At 38.7% G+C, this 17,251-nt stretch overlaps 1 protein-coding gene across 1 annotated transcript in view; it reads right to left on the reverse strand.

The window, feature by feature from the left end:
* Window positions 1-3,316: 3,316 nt before the first annotated feature.
* The window catches only part of LOC136867245 (carbonic anhydrase 2), a 234,326-nt gene continuing 220,391 nt past the window's right edge, over window positions 3,317-17,251 (reverse strand). The window contains exon 8 of the mRNA XM_067144384.2: window positions 3,317-6,470. Within this exon, the coding sequence (XP_067000485.2) occupies window positions 6,369-6,470 (102 nt within the window). The 3' untranslated portion in view covers window positions 3,317-6,368. The remainder of the gene's footprint in view (window positions 6,471-17,251) is intronic.

Raw genomic sequence — 17,251 nt, forward strand, 5'->3', positions numbered from 1 at the left:
TTTTTTCTATCATAGTGTAAGAAACATGTTATGGGGCAAAGATGTGCCAACGGAAGCAAAGGATATTATGTACAAGATGTATTACGTACCCATAACAACTTACGGAGCAGAAGCTTGGACAATGACAAAGAAGGATGAGAGTCGAATACAGGCAGCTGAAATGAAGTTCTTGAGGAGTATGATACAGAAGAGTAGAAGAGACAAAATAAGGAATGAGAAAATCCGGGAAGAAATTGGAGTGGAAAAATGAATGATAGAATAGAGAGGAGCCGACTAAGATGGTTTGGGCACATAAAGCGAATGAGCGACGAAAGAATGCCAAAAAAGATGATGGAAATGCAAATCCAAGGAAGGAGAGGCCATGGACGACCACGATTGAGATGGAAGGATACCATCCAACGCAGCATTATAGAAAGAAACCTGGACTGGGACACAGTGTTGGAGGAGGAGTGGTGGAAAGACCGAAGAAAGTGGAGAGGAACCATATTTGCCCCTACCCGGCTACAGCTGGATAAAGGGAAATGATGATGATGATGAATAGGGATGTGAAGGAAGGGGCATTATAAGTCACTGGTAAGACCACAATTAGAATATGGTTGCAGTGTATGGGACCCTCACCAAGATTACTTGATTCAAGAATTAGAAATACTCCAAAGAAAAGCAGCACGATTTGTTCTGAGTAGTGTTACAAAAATGCTGCAAACTTTGGACTGAGAAGATTTGGAGGTAAGGAGGCTAACTGCTCAACTAAGCCATATGTTCTGAGCTTCAATGGAGAGATGGCATGGAATGACATTTAGTAGACGAGAAAGGAAGAGTGTTCTTAAAAGTAGGAAAGATGAAGATAAAGTTGGAATTCAAGAGGATAATTTGGGACAAATATTAATTTATAGGAAGAGGAGTTAGTGATTGTTATAATTTACCCAGGGATATATTTGATAAATTTCCATCTTCTTTGGAATTATTTAAGAAAAGACTAGATATAAACAGCTGATCGATAATCTGCAACTTGCATGGCTGACCTGTTTGTAGATCAGTAGTGAAATATGCTGGTTGTGGGAGAAGCACAGAAGATCCAAAAACAACTGCAATCTGTTTGTTTGCAATACCTACATACCAGAAAACATTTTCACTAAACCTCTGCAAGGAGTTCATCTATGCTGCTATTCCTTTCTGGAAACTTGACAGTACAACTGTAAAAACTTCCAAAAAAGATTTTAATTTTCAAAGGATTTAAATTAACATTTGCTCTGAAGTATAGTAAGGTCAATATTTTTAATGGCCTTTTTAATATCTTTATTGCCTATAATAGTGTCTAGTTTTGAAAACATTTTAGTGCCTTTTTACCAGCTTATTTGCAATTTTTTTATTGTCTAACATCTGATCTCTACTTATGAGTTACAACCGTGAGTGAATGATATTTCTGGAGTACCTTCTGCTAGTCTGAGTGGCTCAGATGGTTGAGGCACTGGCCTTCTGACCCCAACTTGGCAAGTTTGATCCTGGCTTAGGCTGGTGGTATTTGAAGGTGCTCAAATACATCAGCCTCATGTTGGTAGACTTACTGGCATGTAAAAGAACTCCTGCGGGACTAAATTCTGGCACCTTGGCGTCTCCAAAAACCGTAAATGTAGTTAGTCGGACGTAAAGGATATTACATTATTATTTTATTAGTACGTTCTGCATGGCAATTCCAGTCATTTGACTGGGTCAGGAATGGAATGAAGTAAACTCCCATCTTCCAGCAAGGATAGGAATTGTGCCAGCTGCCAAAGCCTGTTGCAGTCCTCTGGGGCAGTGATTAATGACTAAATAAAAGTAAACTTGTGTCCTCATCCTGAGGTGGTGCAGCTCTTTTCAGGCACACCCGCAATGGAGGTGAACTGCATGTGCCATCTTAACCACATTCCTGCCATTCTTAAATTTCTGGCAGTACCGGGAATCGAACCCAGGTCCCTGAGGATGGCAGCTAATAACACTAACCGTTATGCTATGGAGGTGGAATACTTAGAGTAAAATCTGTCCCGCCTCTGCATTGTCAGTCGATCAAATACGGTAATACTGATTTTTTGTAACACCATTTTGGATATAGCGTAATATAGGCGTACTTATGTACTAGTAGCTAATTCAACTTTCCATTGCAGTTGAAACATTAGAATGCACAAATGTATAATGTATTTAATATTATAGAATTAATGGATTTAATACACAAACCAAGATAACATTTGTGGGTGGAAATTCCTTTTTTTTTTTTCTATTTGCTTTACATCGCACCGACACAGATAGGTCTTATGGTGACGATGGGATAGGAAAGGCCTAGGAACAGGAAGGAAGCAATGTGAAAATGGGAAACCACAGAAAACCATCTTCAGGGCTGCCGACAGTGGGGTTCGAACCCACTATCTCCCGGATGCAAGCTCACAGCTGGGCACCCCTAACCACACGGCCAACTCACCCGGTATTATTATTATTATTATTATTATTATTATTATTAGCAACCGACTGCATTAGCTTAGTGGTAGGGCTTTGGGCAAATAATCTGGACTCTGGAGATGCCTTGGGTTTGAATCCCACATCGGCCATTCTTGAAATAGTTTTCCATTGTTTTCCATTTCATCTCCAGACAAATGCCAGACCATTACATTCTTTAAAGGCCGCGGCAGCTTCCTTCTCAAATTCCTACTAAAAAATGTTTTTAAACTAGACTGATGTTAGTGGCTGCTTCATAGGTTAGACGAATAAGAGGTCCGCCTCAGCAGTCAAGTGGTTAGTATGCTGACCTTCAGACACAAGGGTCCCGGATTTGATTCTCGGCTTGTTCAAGGGATTTCTACCTTGGAGGGAAGATTCATTTCGCTCAGGTACTGGATGCTTGTGTGGGTCTCAGGATTTATTTCAGCCTCGTCATGGCTCGCCATTGGAGGATTAAGGGAGAAATCCCTCCTGAACCAAAACAGGAATTGGCACATTATCCTTCATTAATGAATGGGGTGGGGGATTAAGCAATTGAAAATTTTCCCAGAGCATCCTAAACTTTAAACACAGCTCTGTAAATACACACATTATATGTCTCTGGAAAGGGAAGGTTTCATAGATTTATGAAGTGCAAAAACCATAATATTAGAAATTCAAGAATTTTCCTTTTCCAGAGTCACTGTGCTCAAATGAAAAGCTGTTTGTTTTATGGAGGCTATATCAATAATCTCAAATGAATCCTCCCATGCTGGTTGATGCAAAAAGTGGATCACTCAGTACCTTGTCCAGTTGTCTATGAGGTAATAGTAAGGTCTTAATTTTATATAGTATGAACTTTATTTCGTAACATAATAAAAAACAGGTATGACAACAACATTATACACAGCCATTCTTACTAAAGCTAAACAGCACTGATAAATCTATAACATTGTATAAAAAAATCATATTATTATTGTACCGGTACACAGTAGCGGTGACTAAAGGGGGTCACCCCCTTCACTTTGTAGAGAAAACATTACATTTTTATTCCATTTTAGTTGGATGAAACTAGGAATTATATGAATTATTTAAAAAAACATTTGTGCAAATGTTTCATTATTAACAAAATTATTATTGAAAATACGCACAAAATGTTGTTCGTCGTGGCTAACCGATTTGTATAGCACCACAGCAAGTAGTGGAGACTTCGCAAATGCTATGAGGAAGGGTACCAGGGGTATATTTTTTGCCAAGGTTGTGGACACTGAGGTATGATTCACATGCTTGCCGCGTGCATTCGTCAGTCTGGCAGTCTCTTTAATATTGTTTTTAATATATTTAATATTAATATTTAATATTAATATTGTATATTATAGTCAAATACTAAATGATTTTTTTAATTTTATAATCACGCCGTACTTCTATTTAATTGTAATACGTGTGTAATATTGTTTCTTGGTGAACATTTTATTGTATAGTCTTTATTTCTTTCTTGCGAACCAGCCAAACTTAGGACTACGCCAATACCACTTCACTTCCTTCTAATCATCCCTTCTTCCTTCCTCTTTCTCCACAGTGCCTTCATTCTTTCAGAATGTTGCGCTCTTCTCTCTTCAGTCCATCTTCCCCCTCTGCGCTCTTTCTTTTCTTCAACCAGAACTTTTATGTTGGAAAGTCTTTTCCTGAATTGGTCTCTATCATGACATTCTTCATCTGCATTTATTGTATAGTATTGAATCAAAATCTCAAAAAACTATTATTGCCGCACCTCTCTGTTGGAATTTGCTCAAAGAGCATCCAAAACTTACAATTTTGTAGCTTTTTTGTTCAGTTTTGATGTGTATACCCCTCCGCCCGCTATATCCCTCAAGCTGGCTACTTTCTGTTGTCTGTATATTATTTTGCCCCCCCACCCACACTTCTAATTCCCAGTCGCCACTACTGTCGGTACATACATTTACAAAACACTCAAGCATTACATAGTAGTCTAATGACATTTCACAGCCTTCCATTATTCTCACCATGGTATTATACAGCTTCATCCTATTTTGAATAAATGGCTTACTAATGAACAAATTTGCTTTTTGATTTGATTGTACAATATATAATGAATTAATACAGCCTATGGGAATATGGATGTTAGCTTTAATTGTTTGAAATTTTTAACATCGTGAGCTCAATTCTACTTTTTTTTTATGTAAGGTACTGGGATAGATTTTAATGGGCAGATTATGAGACTTCAAATTATAGAAGGATTTTCTCAGTCCTTTTTAATACTTTAAGTGTTTTCATCACTATCCACATTATATCAACTAAGGTCCATGGCTGCTCTTGATAAGCGTCTCCACCTTGTGTGATCAGGTATCACCACTGTACATACTTTCTGTTTTCTTGTTTGGTAACACATTATTTCAAAGCAAGTGTCTCAAAACCCTATCTGATAAGCCAAAGAGCAATGAAACAGGTTATCTGCACTATAAGATTTGGAATGTTTTTTGTAAAAATTCAAGAAAACTCTGGCAAAGGACTCTCTGGATGCTGAGAGAACTTGCAGAAAACTTGGAATTTACAGATAGCAGGAAACAAAATGTATAGAATGACCTAGTTGTTTTCTACATATTTCTTGTACATTTGTTTGGTTCTGGTGAAATGAGTGGACTTGAGATATTGGTAATATGCATAATGGAATGAAACTGTACTGGGGTACTGCTATAAATATTAAGGAAGTGCTATAAAGTAGCCTTACAATCAGTAGGCCACCCTACTAGATCCCATCATGATGTTTATGAATTATTGAGAAATCATTCAGATTTCAACAATATACTATAAACTAATTCTCTATTGTTGAAGATTATATTAAAAAAATTGTACCTAGACTATGTGATGAAGCTGAAGAGGTTGGGCAATAATATGGATTATTTCATGAAACAACTTTTGATATGCCTGTAATCAAAGCTTTAAAAATGTTCATGAAAGAAAATGTTACCAATGTAACTTTACAATAAATACTGGTACATATTTTAAAAACCACTGAACAGTTACAAATTCATCTTAATTTGGTGCTTCAAACTTCAAATTTTCATCTTTATTGTAGTAGGCAGTATAGAACACTATTTCAGGGGAATCCTGAGTGATAAACTTTACAATGTTCAGAAATACATCATAGAGTCATGAATTCTTTAGAAATAAATTTCTTGTATGGAAGGACCAAGGATCGATCTCTAGAATTTTTACCATGTTCTATACCTTCAAGTTGGCTTCTTTTTGATTTCTGGAGATGGCAGATAATTGTTGGTTAATATTGTTCAAGATAAAACAAAACAATAGTGAAGGCCATGATAGCTAGTGACAATGTCACTGACTTCTCATAACTGCAGTTGTAGTTTGAATCCCAGCCAATTCATATGGAAAAACTACAAGCTTGCTTGCTTAAAACCAAAAGGTGTTAATAAAACTTGATCTAATTTGAAGCTGGAAGTACCCATACTTGTTACCTGTTCTTATACAGCATTTCTTTGTGACTTGACACATACAGGACAAAAGAAATAACTATGTATCACCAATTACATTCATATTCATACTTCAGACTCTTCAATTGTTAAGGTCAAATGCAGAGCATATAAATAAATTAGGTACGGTATATATACATAGATGAAGCATTCTGTTACCTAAAATGGACACATTTTATACATAGCCTCATCTAAAACACTTCTTGCATTCATGAATTGACATATTTACACTGATGATTGTGATCATGCAAAAGAAATTCACTATATATCCTAGTCTAGTATCAGTCATTTTCTTAAACATCTATACTAGAAGATATCTCCTTCCTCCTCTTGAAAATGGCAAGCTGACAGAGGTTGTATTGATGATTCCTAGTAAATTACCAGTAACTCTACCATTTCAATCTCTCAACTGATGTAAAACACTGGTCTACCATTTCGAGGTTGTACAGGGCGGAAGTTCTCATCCAGCATACCAGCCATAGAAGTGAGGTGGCGAAACCGATCCAACTGCAAAAAGTAGTAAGAATTACTTAGTGTCTGAACACATGTATCTCTCATTAACTGGGCAATACCCCCCAAAACCCCATGGCACTACAGCCCTTGAAGGGCCTTGGCCTACCAAGTGACCGCTGCTCAGCCCGAATCAGCACGATGAATCCTCTTGGCCGTTATTCTTGGCTTTCTAGACTGGGAACTGGGCAATACTGCAAGTAATTACTGGATTATGAACACCTAGGCCTACCTTGTAAATCCTCTTTTGCCTGCATACGGCATTTACTGCATGTGGGATTGATCAAATAAGATGCTATAAGTAGTCAGGTGGTGTGGCTAATCAGGGTGTGTATAATGCAGAACTCACTGAAGTTATTGAGGCAACAGACCACTAACAACGAACACCCTTGGGTGTGAACAAACAAAACTGCATAAAAAATTCCGTTGTAGGTCATTTATGCACCTCTGAATTCAATGGAGTTTTTTTTTGGTTTTTGGTTTTTTCTGTAAAACTCTTTAGCTAACTTCCCGAATATTACTTCATCTTTATATCCAGACCAGAAATCCTGAAGTAAGAGTGACTTGTTAGACATATGTACATTCAAAATTTGCAAAAAATTCTTCTGAAGATGTCCCACTATTTCACTACTTGACTTATGCATCAGATGGCACGTAACCCCTAGTGAGCAGTCACAGAGCTATTCAGAAATATGACTACCACAAATGGCCTATAACTAAATATTAGTGTGGTTTTGTTGAATCTGAGGGTGGCTAATCAGGGTGTGTTTAATGCAGAACTCACTAAAGTTATTGAGGTAACAGACCACTGACAAGGAACACCCTTGGGTGTGAACAAACAAAACTGATTAAAATTCAGTTATAGGTCATTTATGCACCTCTAAATTCAATGGCAATTTTTTTTTTTTTTTTTTAACTCTTGAGCTAACTTCCAACATATACTCTAGTTAGGGTCTGACCAGAGACTTATATGTCCTCTCCTTTACATCCTTACTACAACCCCTAAATACCCTCATAACCATGTGCAGAGATCTGTACCCTTTTTATTTATAATCATATTTGAGGCGGTCCGTTCCAAAACTCGTCTTATCCATTTTTTTTTTTTTTTAATGAGTTAGAGGTAGCATTGCCTTCTTGGTGATGTTTGTGATAGTTCTAACACAAAATTAAGCACCAAAACTTGCCTTTTCCCATAGAAATCTGTCACCAAACTTAGGCTATTGTTCCATAACTCGCCTTATCCACGGCGCTTGTCGTTCCAAAACTCGCCATATACAATCAACCAATAGGAATGGATAATTTCAGCACGTGACTCACGCTACAATATACCCGCGTTTTATGCCAGTCTTTCCACTCTTTGAGTTGTTCTTGAACTGTGTTAGTCTTTCATGCAGTTTTGTGCTGTGAATAGAGTGTATTAAGATGACCGAAAATATTGCTCTTGTTGTGGAAGGTATATAAAACTTGCTAATACAGAACAGTTTCACATTCAGTTCTGCCAAAAGACATTCTTGAATGTATTGCATGTCAGCAAAGATCGGGTTCAGAGGATAGCCGGAAATCACTTCACGACAGGGAAACTTCCAACAGAAAAGAGGGAAGGTGCTAGGATCAAACCAGAGTACACTGAAAAGAGGCACTCCCTGAAACGTTTCATTGAAAGTGTGCAGTGTTTTGAAAGTCACTATTGCCGCGGAAAGTCACCGGTCAGACAGTATCTACCCGGAAATTTAAGCATCGCTAAGCTTTACAAAATGTATAACAAGAAATCACCTGAAGAAGTGAGGGTGAAGCGGTGGTTCTTCCGTGAAATTTTTACGCGTTGCTACAACATAGGATTCGGAAGACCAGTTACTGGCGCTTGCTCAAAGTGCATAGAGCTCAAGGAGAAAATTATACTTGAAAGTTCGAACGTATCACTGAAGAATGATTTAATCTTGGAACTTAGAGTACACAAACTAAGGGCTGCAGCTTTTTTCAAAATGCTCCAAGAAGAAAGGGACAGCATGGCAATATTTTCATTTGACTGCCAAAAGAATCTTGTGAATCCAAAAGTTCCAGATCAAATTGCCTATTACAGTCACCAATTGTACACCTATAATTGAGGCGGTCCGTTCCAAAACTCGTCTTATCCATCATGAGTGATTTTTCAGGAAAAGCGAAAAACCTGTAATTTTTGTAATATAAGTCTCACTTGTTTAAATGTATTACGATGCGTTCAAGTCCAATGTCATAGGGTCGTCTTACTGAAGAATTATAAATATAATTAATAGAACATCCATAAATTACATTTGTATTTTGGATAAGACGAGTTTTGGAGCACCCAAAATAAATCAAAATATATTACCTCACACAACTTATTTTTAAACAAGAAAAATGAAAGGATTGAGAATATAATGCTGTAATAAAACTCACCAGTACACTCATGCACCTTTTTGCTATCAGTATAATGATATTCACAAATAAATTAAACACAGCAGTGTGATTTATCATATTTACATCCTATCCATAGTGTTTGGAGAGAATTCTTCCTTTATAGGCTACACTGCACTCACAATAGAAGTAACTTGAACAATAAAACATCACTTTGTTGTTAACCAAACTCCCTCCTCTTGAGATCCATCACAAAGAACTTCTGTTTCTTCAACAAGATTGTTTTCGTCTACAGAAATTGAGGTGAACAGATTCTTATAAAAAGAAAGCAACTCATTCCTATCCCAATCCATTCCAAAATGCTTTTCAAGCAAACTTTTTACGTCCTTTACTTTGGCAGTATTCAAGTTTACTCTTGGCAATAATTCAGGTGGCATTAGCATATCTCGCAGGCGTTTTCCCTTTTTCATTACGGATTTTCCTAAACCGATGTCTGAGTTGTAATGAGGTTCTCCTCATTCGGGTGACATTTCCCAGTGAGTCTTTGCTAATAACAAATCGTTTCACTGAAGAAAATTCAAATTGCCAAGATGCAGGCATTTTCATCATATTTTCAGAAACCATTTTCCAATTGTTCACCGAGCAGTCTCTGCCAAACTTGAAGACTTCAGCATGTTTGCTAAATATGTCTTCATATTGCTGGATTACAGATTATAGAGCATTTCCATATCTCTCTCTCTCTCTCTCGACTTGAGCAAATACCCTGTCAGAGGGCAGAAATGAGTGGCCTGTCATAGGAAAGACCAATTCAACACTTTCTATATTAGGCGGAGCTGTGTGTGTCAAGAAATATGAGCACATTGCAATCATTGTAGATTTGTGGTTCTGTCCTCCGCAACCATCCGCACAAATTCGTATAGTAGCGAAGTTTGACAAATCAGTTTGTGATAATCGATGGTAAACTGCAGATGACGTTTCATTAGACCCCTTGTTGAATTCATGATCCATCCATGTGTATGTAAAAACATTCTCCTTTGTCAACTTGGCATGTGAGGTACCCCTCACAATGGTAAAATATTTTATGTGATTACTCCAATGAAGATCTTTCCTTATATTAACATCTAGGTACTCACAATGATCCCCAAAAGGAACTTTCACCCCATCAACACAGTAATTAAAACTGAGAGGACTTTTCCTATTTGTGAAACTCACAACCTGACGTTCTACCCTGTTTATCATCATTCATTGCCTACTGTCCATCTCACAACATTATCGAGGTCATTTTGCAGTTGCTCACAATCTTGTAGCTTATTTATTACTCTGTACAAAATAACATCATCTGCAAAAAGCCTTATCTCTGATTCCACTTCTTTACACATATCATTGATACATACGGTATATGCAAGGAAACGTAAAGGTCCAATAATACTGCCTTGAGGAATTCCCTTCTTAATTATTACAGGGACAGATAAAGCTTTGCCTACTGTAATTCTCTGAGTTCTGTTTTCTAGAAACATAGCCACCCATTCAGTCACTCTTTTGTCAAGTCCAATTGCACTCATTTTTGCCAGTAGTCTCCCATGATCTACCGGTACCCTATCAAATGCCTTAGGTAGGTCAATCACAATACAGTCCATTTGACCTCCTGAATCCAGGATATCTCTTTTATCTTGCTGGAAGCCTACAAGTTGAGCTTCAGTGGAATAACCTTTCCTAAACCCAAACTGCCTTCAATCAAACCAGTTATTAATTTTGCAAACATGTCTAATATTAAGAATCCTTTCCCAAAACTTACATGCAATGCATGTCAAACTGACTGGCCTGTAATTTTCAGCTTTATGTCTATCACCCTTTCCTTTATATACAGGGGCTACTATAGCAACTCTCCATTCATTTGGTAAAGTTCCTTCATGCAAACAATAATCAAATAAGTACTTCAGATATGGTACTATATCCCAACCCATTGTCTTTAGTATATCCCCCAAAACCTTTTCAATTCCAGCTGCTTTTCTGGTTTTCTTCTTTTGTATCTTACTGTAAATGTCATTGTTGTCATAGGTAAATTTTAATACTTCTTTAGTATTAGTCACCTCCACTATCTCAACATTATCCTTGTAACCAACAATCTTTACATAGTGCTGACTGAATACTTCTTCCTTTTGAAGATATTCACATACACACTCCCCTTGTTCATTAATGATTCTTGGAATGCCCTTCTTGGAACCTGTTTCTACTTAAACTACCTATACATATTCCATTTTTCACTAAAATTTGTACGACCACCAATTATGCTTGCCATCATGTTATCCTTAGCTGACCTCTTTGCTAGATTCAATTTCTGATTAATTTCCTTCAATTTCTCCTTACTTCCACAGCCATTTCTAACTCTATTTCCTTCCAGCCTGCACCTCCTTCTTAGTCTCTTTATTTCTCTGTTATAATATAGTCGATCTTTACCATTCCTTACCACCTTTAAAGATACAAACCTATTTTCACATTCCTCAACAATAAATTTTAAAATGTTTGATTGTGGTAGTTATTTAAAAACTTAATTCTGAAAATAAAATATATTGAACTGGCATTGTAAATTAACACTTAAATATAAATTTTGGAAAGGGGTATTCCTGTGATCACAGATGCTATTTTCCCCTGTGGGTGTGAATAGTAGAATACTCCACAGTATCCCCTGCCTGTTGTGAGAGGTGACTGGAAGGGATACCCAGGGACTCTCGACTAGGTGATGATGGTCTAGCTGGCTTTGTTTCCACTTGTGCCAGATTCCTTACTTTTATCTTTGCTATCCAACCTTGCTGGGTCAACTCTTGTTCCTTTCCAGCCCCGACAGTATTAGGTTTGCAAGGCTTAGGGAGTCTTTCATTTTCATGCAATCGTGGCCTTTCCCTTTTTTTTGCCGATACCTTCAATCTTCAAAGGTCTGGATGTCTTTGTTTTTCTCTTCGGGTTAGTGTTAAGAGGGGATGGTTGCCCAGGGCTAAGTTTTTCAAATAGTTTATTAAAACAAATATCCTGCTAGATTAGTTTATAAAGAGTTGGATTTGCAGAGGTGTTCTTCCCTTAGGAGGTCTGATGAAGCCTTTGTGTAGGAAATGACACATAAATTCATCGAAGTGCTGCTGCTTAAAAGTTGTGGCAGGAAACTGCCAAAAGCTAAGGGAGATTACCCTGACAGATTAAATTTTTTAAACATACATACGTTATCATTATAGATTGTTACGCCTTTCAGCGTTCAGTCTACAAGCCTCTGTGAATTTACAAAACGTCGCCACAATCCTCGAATTGCAACTAGTGCTGTGGCCTCATTTAGTTCTATACCTCTTTTTAAATCATTAGAAATTGAGTCTAAGTATCATCTTGGTCTACCTCTACTTCTCTTACCCTCCATAACAGAGTCCATTATTCTCCTCTGTAACCAATCCTCCTCCATTCGTCTCACATGACCTCCACCACTGAAGCCAGTTTATGCGTACAGCTTCATCCTTAAAATTTATTCCTAAATTAGCCTTTATCTCCTCATTCCAAGTACCCTCCTGCCATTGTTCCCACCTGTTTGTACCAGCAATCATTTACCATCCTTCCACTTCCTCAAGCATAATTTCACCAACATCATTTTCCTCCTCTCCATGAGCTTGGCTGTTCGCAACACCACCAGGAAGATTTCCTTTTATGTTGAAAAAATGTTTAAAATCTTCCCTCCACCTCTCCAGTGATTCCCTGGGATGTATTATGAGTTCACCTGAATTACTCAAAACACTGTTCATTACCTTTTTCCCTTCCTTCCTAAGATTCTTTATTACTGTCCAGAAAGGTTTCCCTGCTGCTTGACCTAGCCTTTCCAGGTTATTACCAAAATCTTCCCATGACTTCTTTTTGGATTCAACAACTATTTGTTTCACTCTGTTTCTTTCATCTACGTACAAATCCCTGTCTGCCTTGGCCCTTGTTTGGAGCCATTTCTGATAAGCTTTCTTTTTACATTTACAAGCTGCTCTCACTTCATCATTCCACCAAGTTGTTAAATAAACTCCATTGTCATAAAGCAGCAGGAATAGATGAAATTAGACCTGAAATGGTGAAGTATAGTGGGAAGGCAGGAGTGAAATGACTCCATAGAATAGTAAGATTAGCATGGAGTGTTGGTAAGGTACCTTCAGATTGGACAAAAGCAGTAATTGCACCTATCTATAAGCAAGGGAACCAGAAGGATTGCAACAACTATCGAGGTATCTCATTAATTAGTATACAAGGCAAAGTATTCACTGGTATGTTGGAAGGGAGAGGAAGTTGGATGAAAACCAGTGTGGTTTCAGACCACAGAGAGGCTGTCAGGATCAGATTTTCAGTATACGCCAGGTAATTGAAAAATGCTACGAGAGGAATAGGCAGTTGTGTTTATGTTTTGTAGATCTAGAGAAAGCATATGACAGGGTACCGAGGGAAAAGATATTCACCATTCTGGGGAACTATGGAATTAAAGGTAGATTATTACAGTCAATCAAAGGCATTTATGTTGACAGTTGGGTTGCAGTGAGAATTGATGGTAGAATGAGTTCTTGGTTCAGGGTACTTACAGGGGTTAGACAAGGCTGTAATCTTTCACCTTTGCTGTTCATAGTTTACATGGATCATCTGCTGAAAGGTATAAAATGGCAAAGAGGAATTCAGTTAGGTGGAAATGTAGTAAGCAGTCTGGCCTATGCTGACGACTTGGTCTTAATGACAGATTGTGCCAAAAGCCTGCAGTCTAATATCTTGGAACTTGAAAATAGGTGCAATGAGTATGGTATGAAAATTAGCCTTTCAAAGACTAAATTGATGTCAGAATTGAATGTCATATTGGTGATACAAAGTAAGAAGGGGTCGATAATTTCAAGTATTTAGGTTGTGTGTTCTCCCAGGATGGTAATATAATAAGTGAGATTGAATCAAGGTGTGGTAAAGCTAATGCAGTGAGCTCGCAGTTGCGATCAACAGTATTCTGTAAGAAGGAAGTCAGCTCCCAGATGAAACTATCTTTACATCGGTCTGTTTTCAGGCCAACTTTGCTTTACGGGAGTGAAAGCTGGGTGGACTCAGGATATCTTATTCATAAGTTAGAAGTAACAGACATGAAAGTAGCGAGAATGATTGCTATGCGGTTAACGTGCTTCTCAGCATGAGCTCTTAGTGTCACGAACCTCCGCTAGGGGCGCCAGCTAACACACCCAACTTATCTCCGTACCCACGTTATTGTGTTCCAGTGCGTTTGCATCAAGCATTTATGCGTGTGTCCCTGGTTGTAAAATGATTAATTGTTGTGTTCTTCTCTGTATATGAAAGCCTTTTCCCATCTTTACACACAGTTGTTCCTAGGCATTCCCTTGCTGTTTCTACTTCAGCATCCCTGTATGCCAACCATTCTCTTTCTATAGCCTGAGCCTGCTTACTGTCTACGAAACTTCTCACTAATCATATCCATGTACTTCTGTCTAATTTCCTCATCCTGGAGATTTTCTACCCTTATTCGTTTGCAGACAGGTTTCACATTCTCTACCCCAAGCCTATAGATACTTAGTTCACTGCAAATCAGATAGTGGTCTGTTTCATCGAAAAATTCCCGGAAAACTCGTACATTCCTAACAGATTTCCTGAATTCGAAGTCTGTTAAGATAGTCTATTATGGATCTGGTAGCCCTAGCCTACTATGTGTAGCGGTGAATAGCCTTATGCTTGAAGAATGTATTCATAACTGCTAAACCCATACTGGCACAGAAGTCAAGCAAACGCTTCCCATTCCCATTAGCTTCCATATCTTCCCCACATTTACTAATCACAGTTTCGTATCCTTCAGTTCTATTTCCAACTCTTGCATTGAAATCGCCCATTAGCACTATTCTATCCTTGCTGTTGACCCTGACCACGATATCACTCCATGCTTCATAAAACTTGTCAACTTCATCCTCATCTGCACCGTCACATGGTGAATACACTCAGACAATTCTTGTCCTAATTCCGCCGACTGCCAAATCTACTCACATCATTCACTCATTTACGTGCCTAACAGAAACTATGTTGCATGCAATGGTATTCCTGATAAAGAGCCCTACCCCATACTCTGCCCTTCCCTTTCCAACACCCGTCAAGTACACTTTATAATCTCCTATCTCTTCCTCATTACCTCCCCTTACCTGAATATCACTTACTCGTAGCACATCCAGATACATCCTCTTTGCTGACTCAGCCAGTTCTACTTTCTTTCTTCCATAAGCCCCATTAATATTGATAGCTCTCCATTGAATTCCATTTCATTCGCCAAGTTGTTTCCAAGGAGTCCTTCGCCTGTCAAATGGGAGTGGGACTCCATTACTCCCATAGGTCCGAGGCTTGCTTAAAATGTTCTGAGCTTGGTAAATTCATGAAGCAGGATTCTACCCTACTTACACATAGTCCATGTGAGGATGTCTCTAACAGGTTATGGACCACTGGTGGATTGTATAGTCCTAGCCACCTGAGCACAAGGAGGGCCATGACTCAGAGTATGCCCGAGATGCCCACTCCCATTCCATAGCAATTGGTATCCCGACTCTCAGGACCACTTACTAGGCCACTCAGTTGTTGCCCATGGTTCATGAACTAGGACGTGACTACAGTAAGCCACACCATGAACCATGTGGCTTTTTTTTTTTAATTTTTTTTTTCTTCCAATTTGCTTTACGTTGCCCACGCACATATAGGTCTTATGGCAACAATCGGATAGGTAAGGGCTGGGAGTGTGAAGGAAACAGCCATGGCCTTGATTACGGTACAGCCCCAGCATTTGCCTGGTGTGAAAATGAGAAAATGTAGAAAACCATCTTCAGAGTTGTTGACAGTGGAGTTTGAACCCAGTATCCCCCGAATGCAAGCTGACAGCTACATGACCCAAACCGGGCAGCCACTTGCTTGGTCGACAGAAAGCCCTCTGAAGTGTTAGGCTTAGAGAGCCAACTGCACTGAGATTAATGAATGTTGCTTTCAAAACTAAAACAAGCCTCAGAAGTAAAAGTGTTAAAATTATCAACTCTTCAAGCAGCTCACAAAGAGCCAATAACCCAAAGCTCATCGGAGGTGCAGGAAGAGATAGATATTACACAAGAAACAGCTCAGAATTGGAACCCTCAACATCCTCACTCTCACTAACAAATGTGAGGAAGGTGCAAGCTTCGGATATTGGGGTTGAGTGAGACAAAGTGAAAATATTGTGGAAAGAAATTCCTGAGAAATATATACAGGGTGAAGCGTAATTCACGCACTCGGGCGTCGCAGCGTGACTCCTCACATGCCAGCAATAAAAAAATGTCTCTTACAAAATTTCATCTTGCGAGTATATCCGGCAGAAAAACGACGTTGAAGATTAGCAATCTGGCAACACTGTAACCACATGTAGGGTAATTACCTCTGTCAGCAGACATTACTCGTATTGTACAGTTGGTGCAATGGATAGAGTTTTGGGTTAGCATGCAGGAGGTCGAGTGGTCGATCCTGGGTTGAAGCGTATGTTTTTTATTTCGTAAATGTAGTCCAGGTGGTATGGTATCTGGCATCATAATCGTCAACAGCGATTGCAGTGGGTCCTCTAGAAACCATTTGCACTTACATACTACAATCCTAGAAATGGACGAACAATCGTTTTCATTGGTCAGTTTTGAAAGGCACCCTTTCCACGTCGTGGGCGTGAATTTATTTGCACCACTTCATCTACTAGATGTGAAACCTGTTTTCTTTGTACCCTCCTCCAATAGTCCCATAGATTAGTACCAACTATTATTCTTGCCTCGTTCAGGTCTATTACATTTCATTAGGGCTTTACGTACCAGTAGGCCTAGCAACGTGCTCTGTGAATAATGTCCAAACTCGGTTACAATTTGTATGTGTTATCATCATGGTTCCAATAATTCTGCCTTTCAACATTGCGTGTTGCGTCTGGTAACCGCATGCTGTTTAGTACATATCTCAATGTATTATTATTATTATTATTATTATTATGTTGTAAATGTAGGTTACATGTGACCTCAGAAACGGTGTCTTACTGTATCACAGTAGGTAATGTCAGATGGAAATTAGCAAATGAAAAATGCGTCTCAACCCAGGATCGAACCATCGACCTCCTGCATGCCAACCAAAAACTCTACCCACTGCACCAACTGTACAGCATGACGTGGACGTGCTGACAGCGGTAGTTACTCTACATAAGGTTACAGTGTTGCCAGATTGCTACTCTTTAACGTCCGTTTTCTACCGGATATACTCGCAAGACGAAATTTTGTAAGATACATTTTTTTATTGCTGGCATGTGAGGAATCGCGCTGCGACGCCCGAGTGCGCGAATTACGCTTCATCCTGTATATGTTATACTGGAGTGGGAACAT

Source organism: Anabrus simplex, chromosome 3, assembly GCF_040414725.1.
Source record: "Anabrus simplex isolate iqAnaSimp1 chromosome 3, ASM4041472v1, whole genome shotgun sequence".
NCBI classification, from domain to species: Eukaryota; Metazoa; Arthropoda; class Insecta; order Orthoptera; family Tettigoniidae; genus Anabrus; species Anabrus simplex.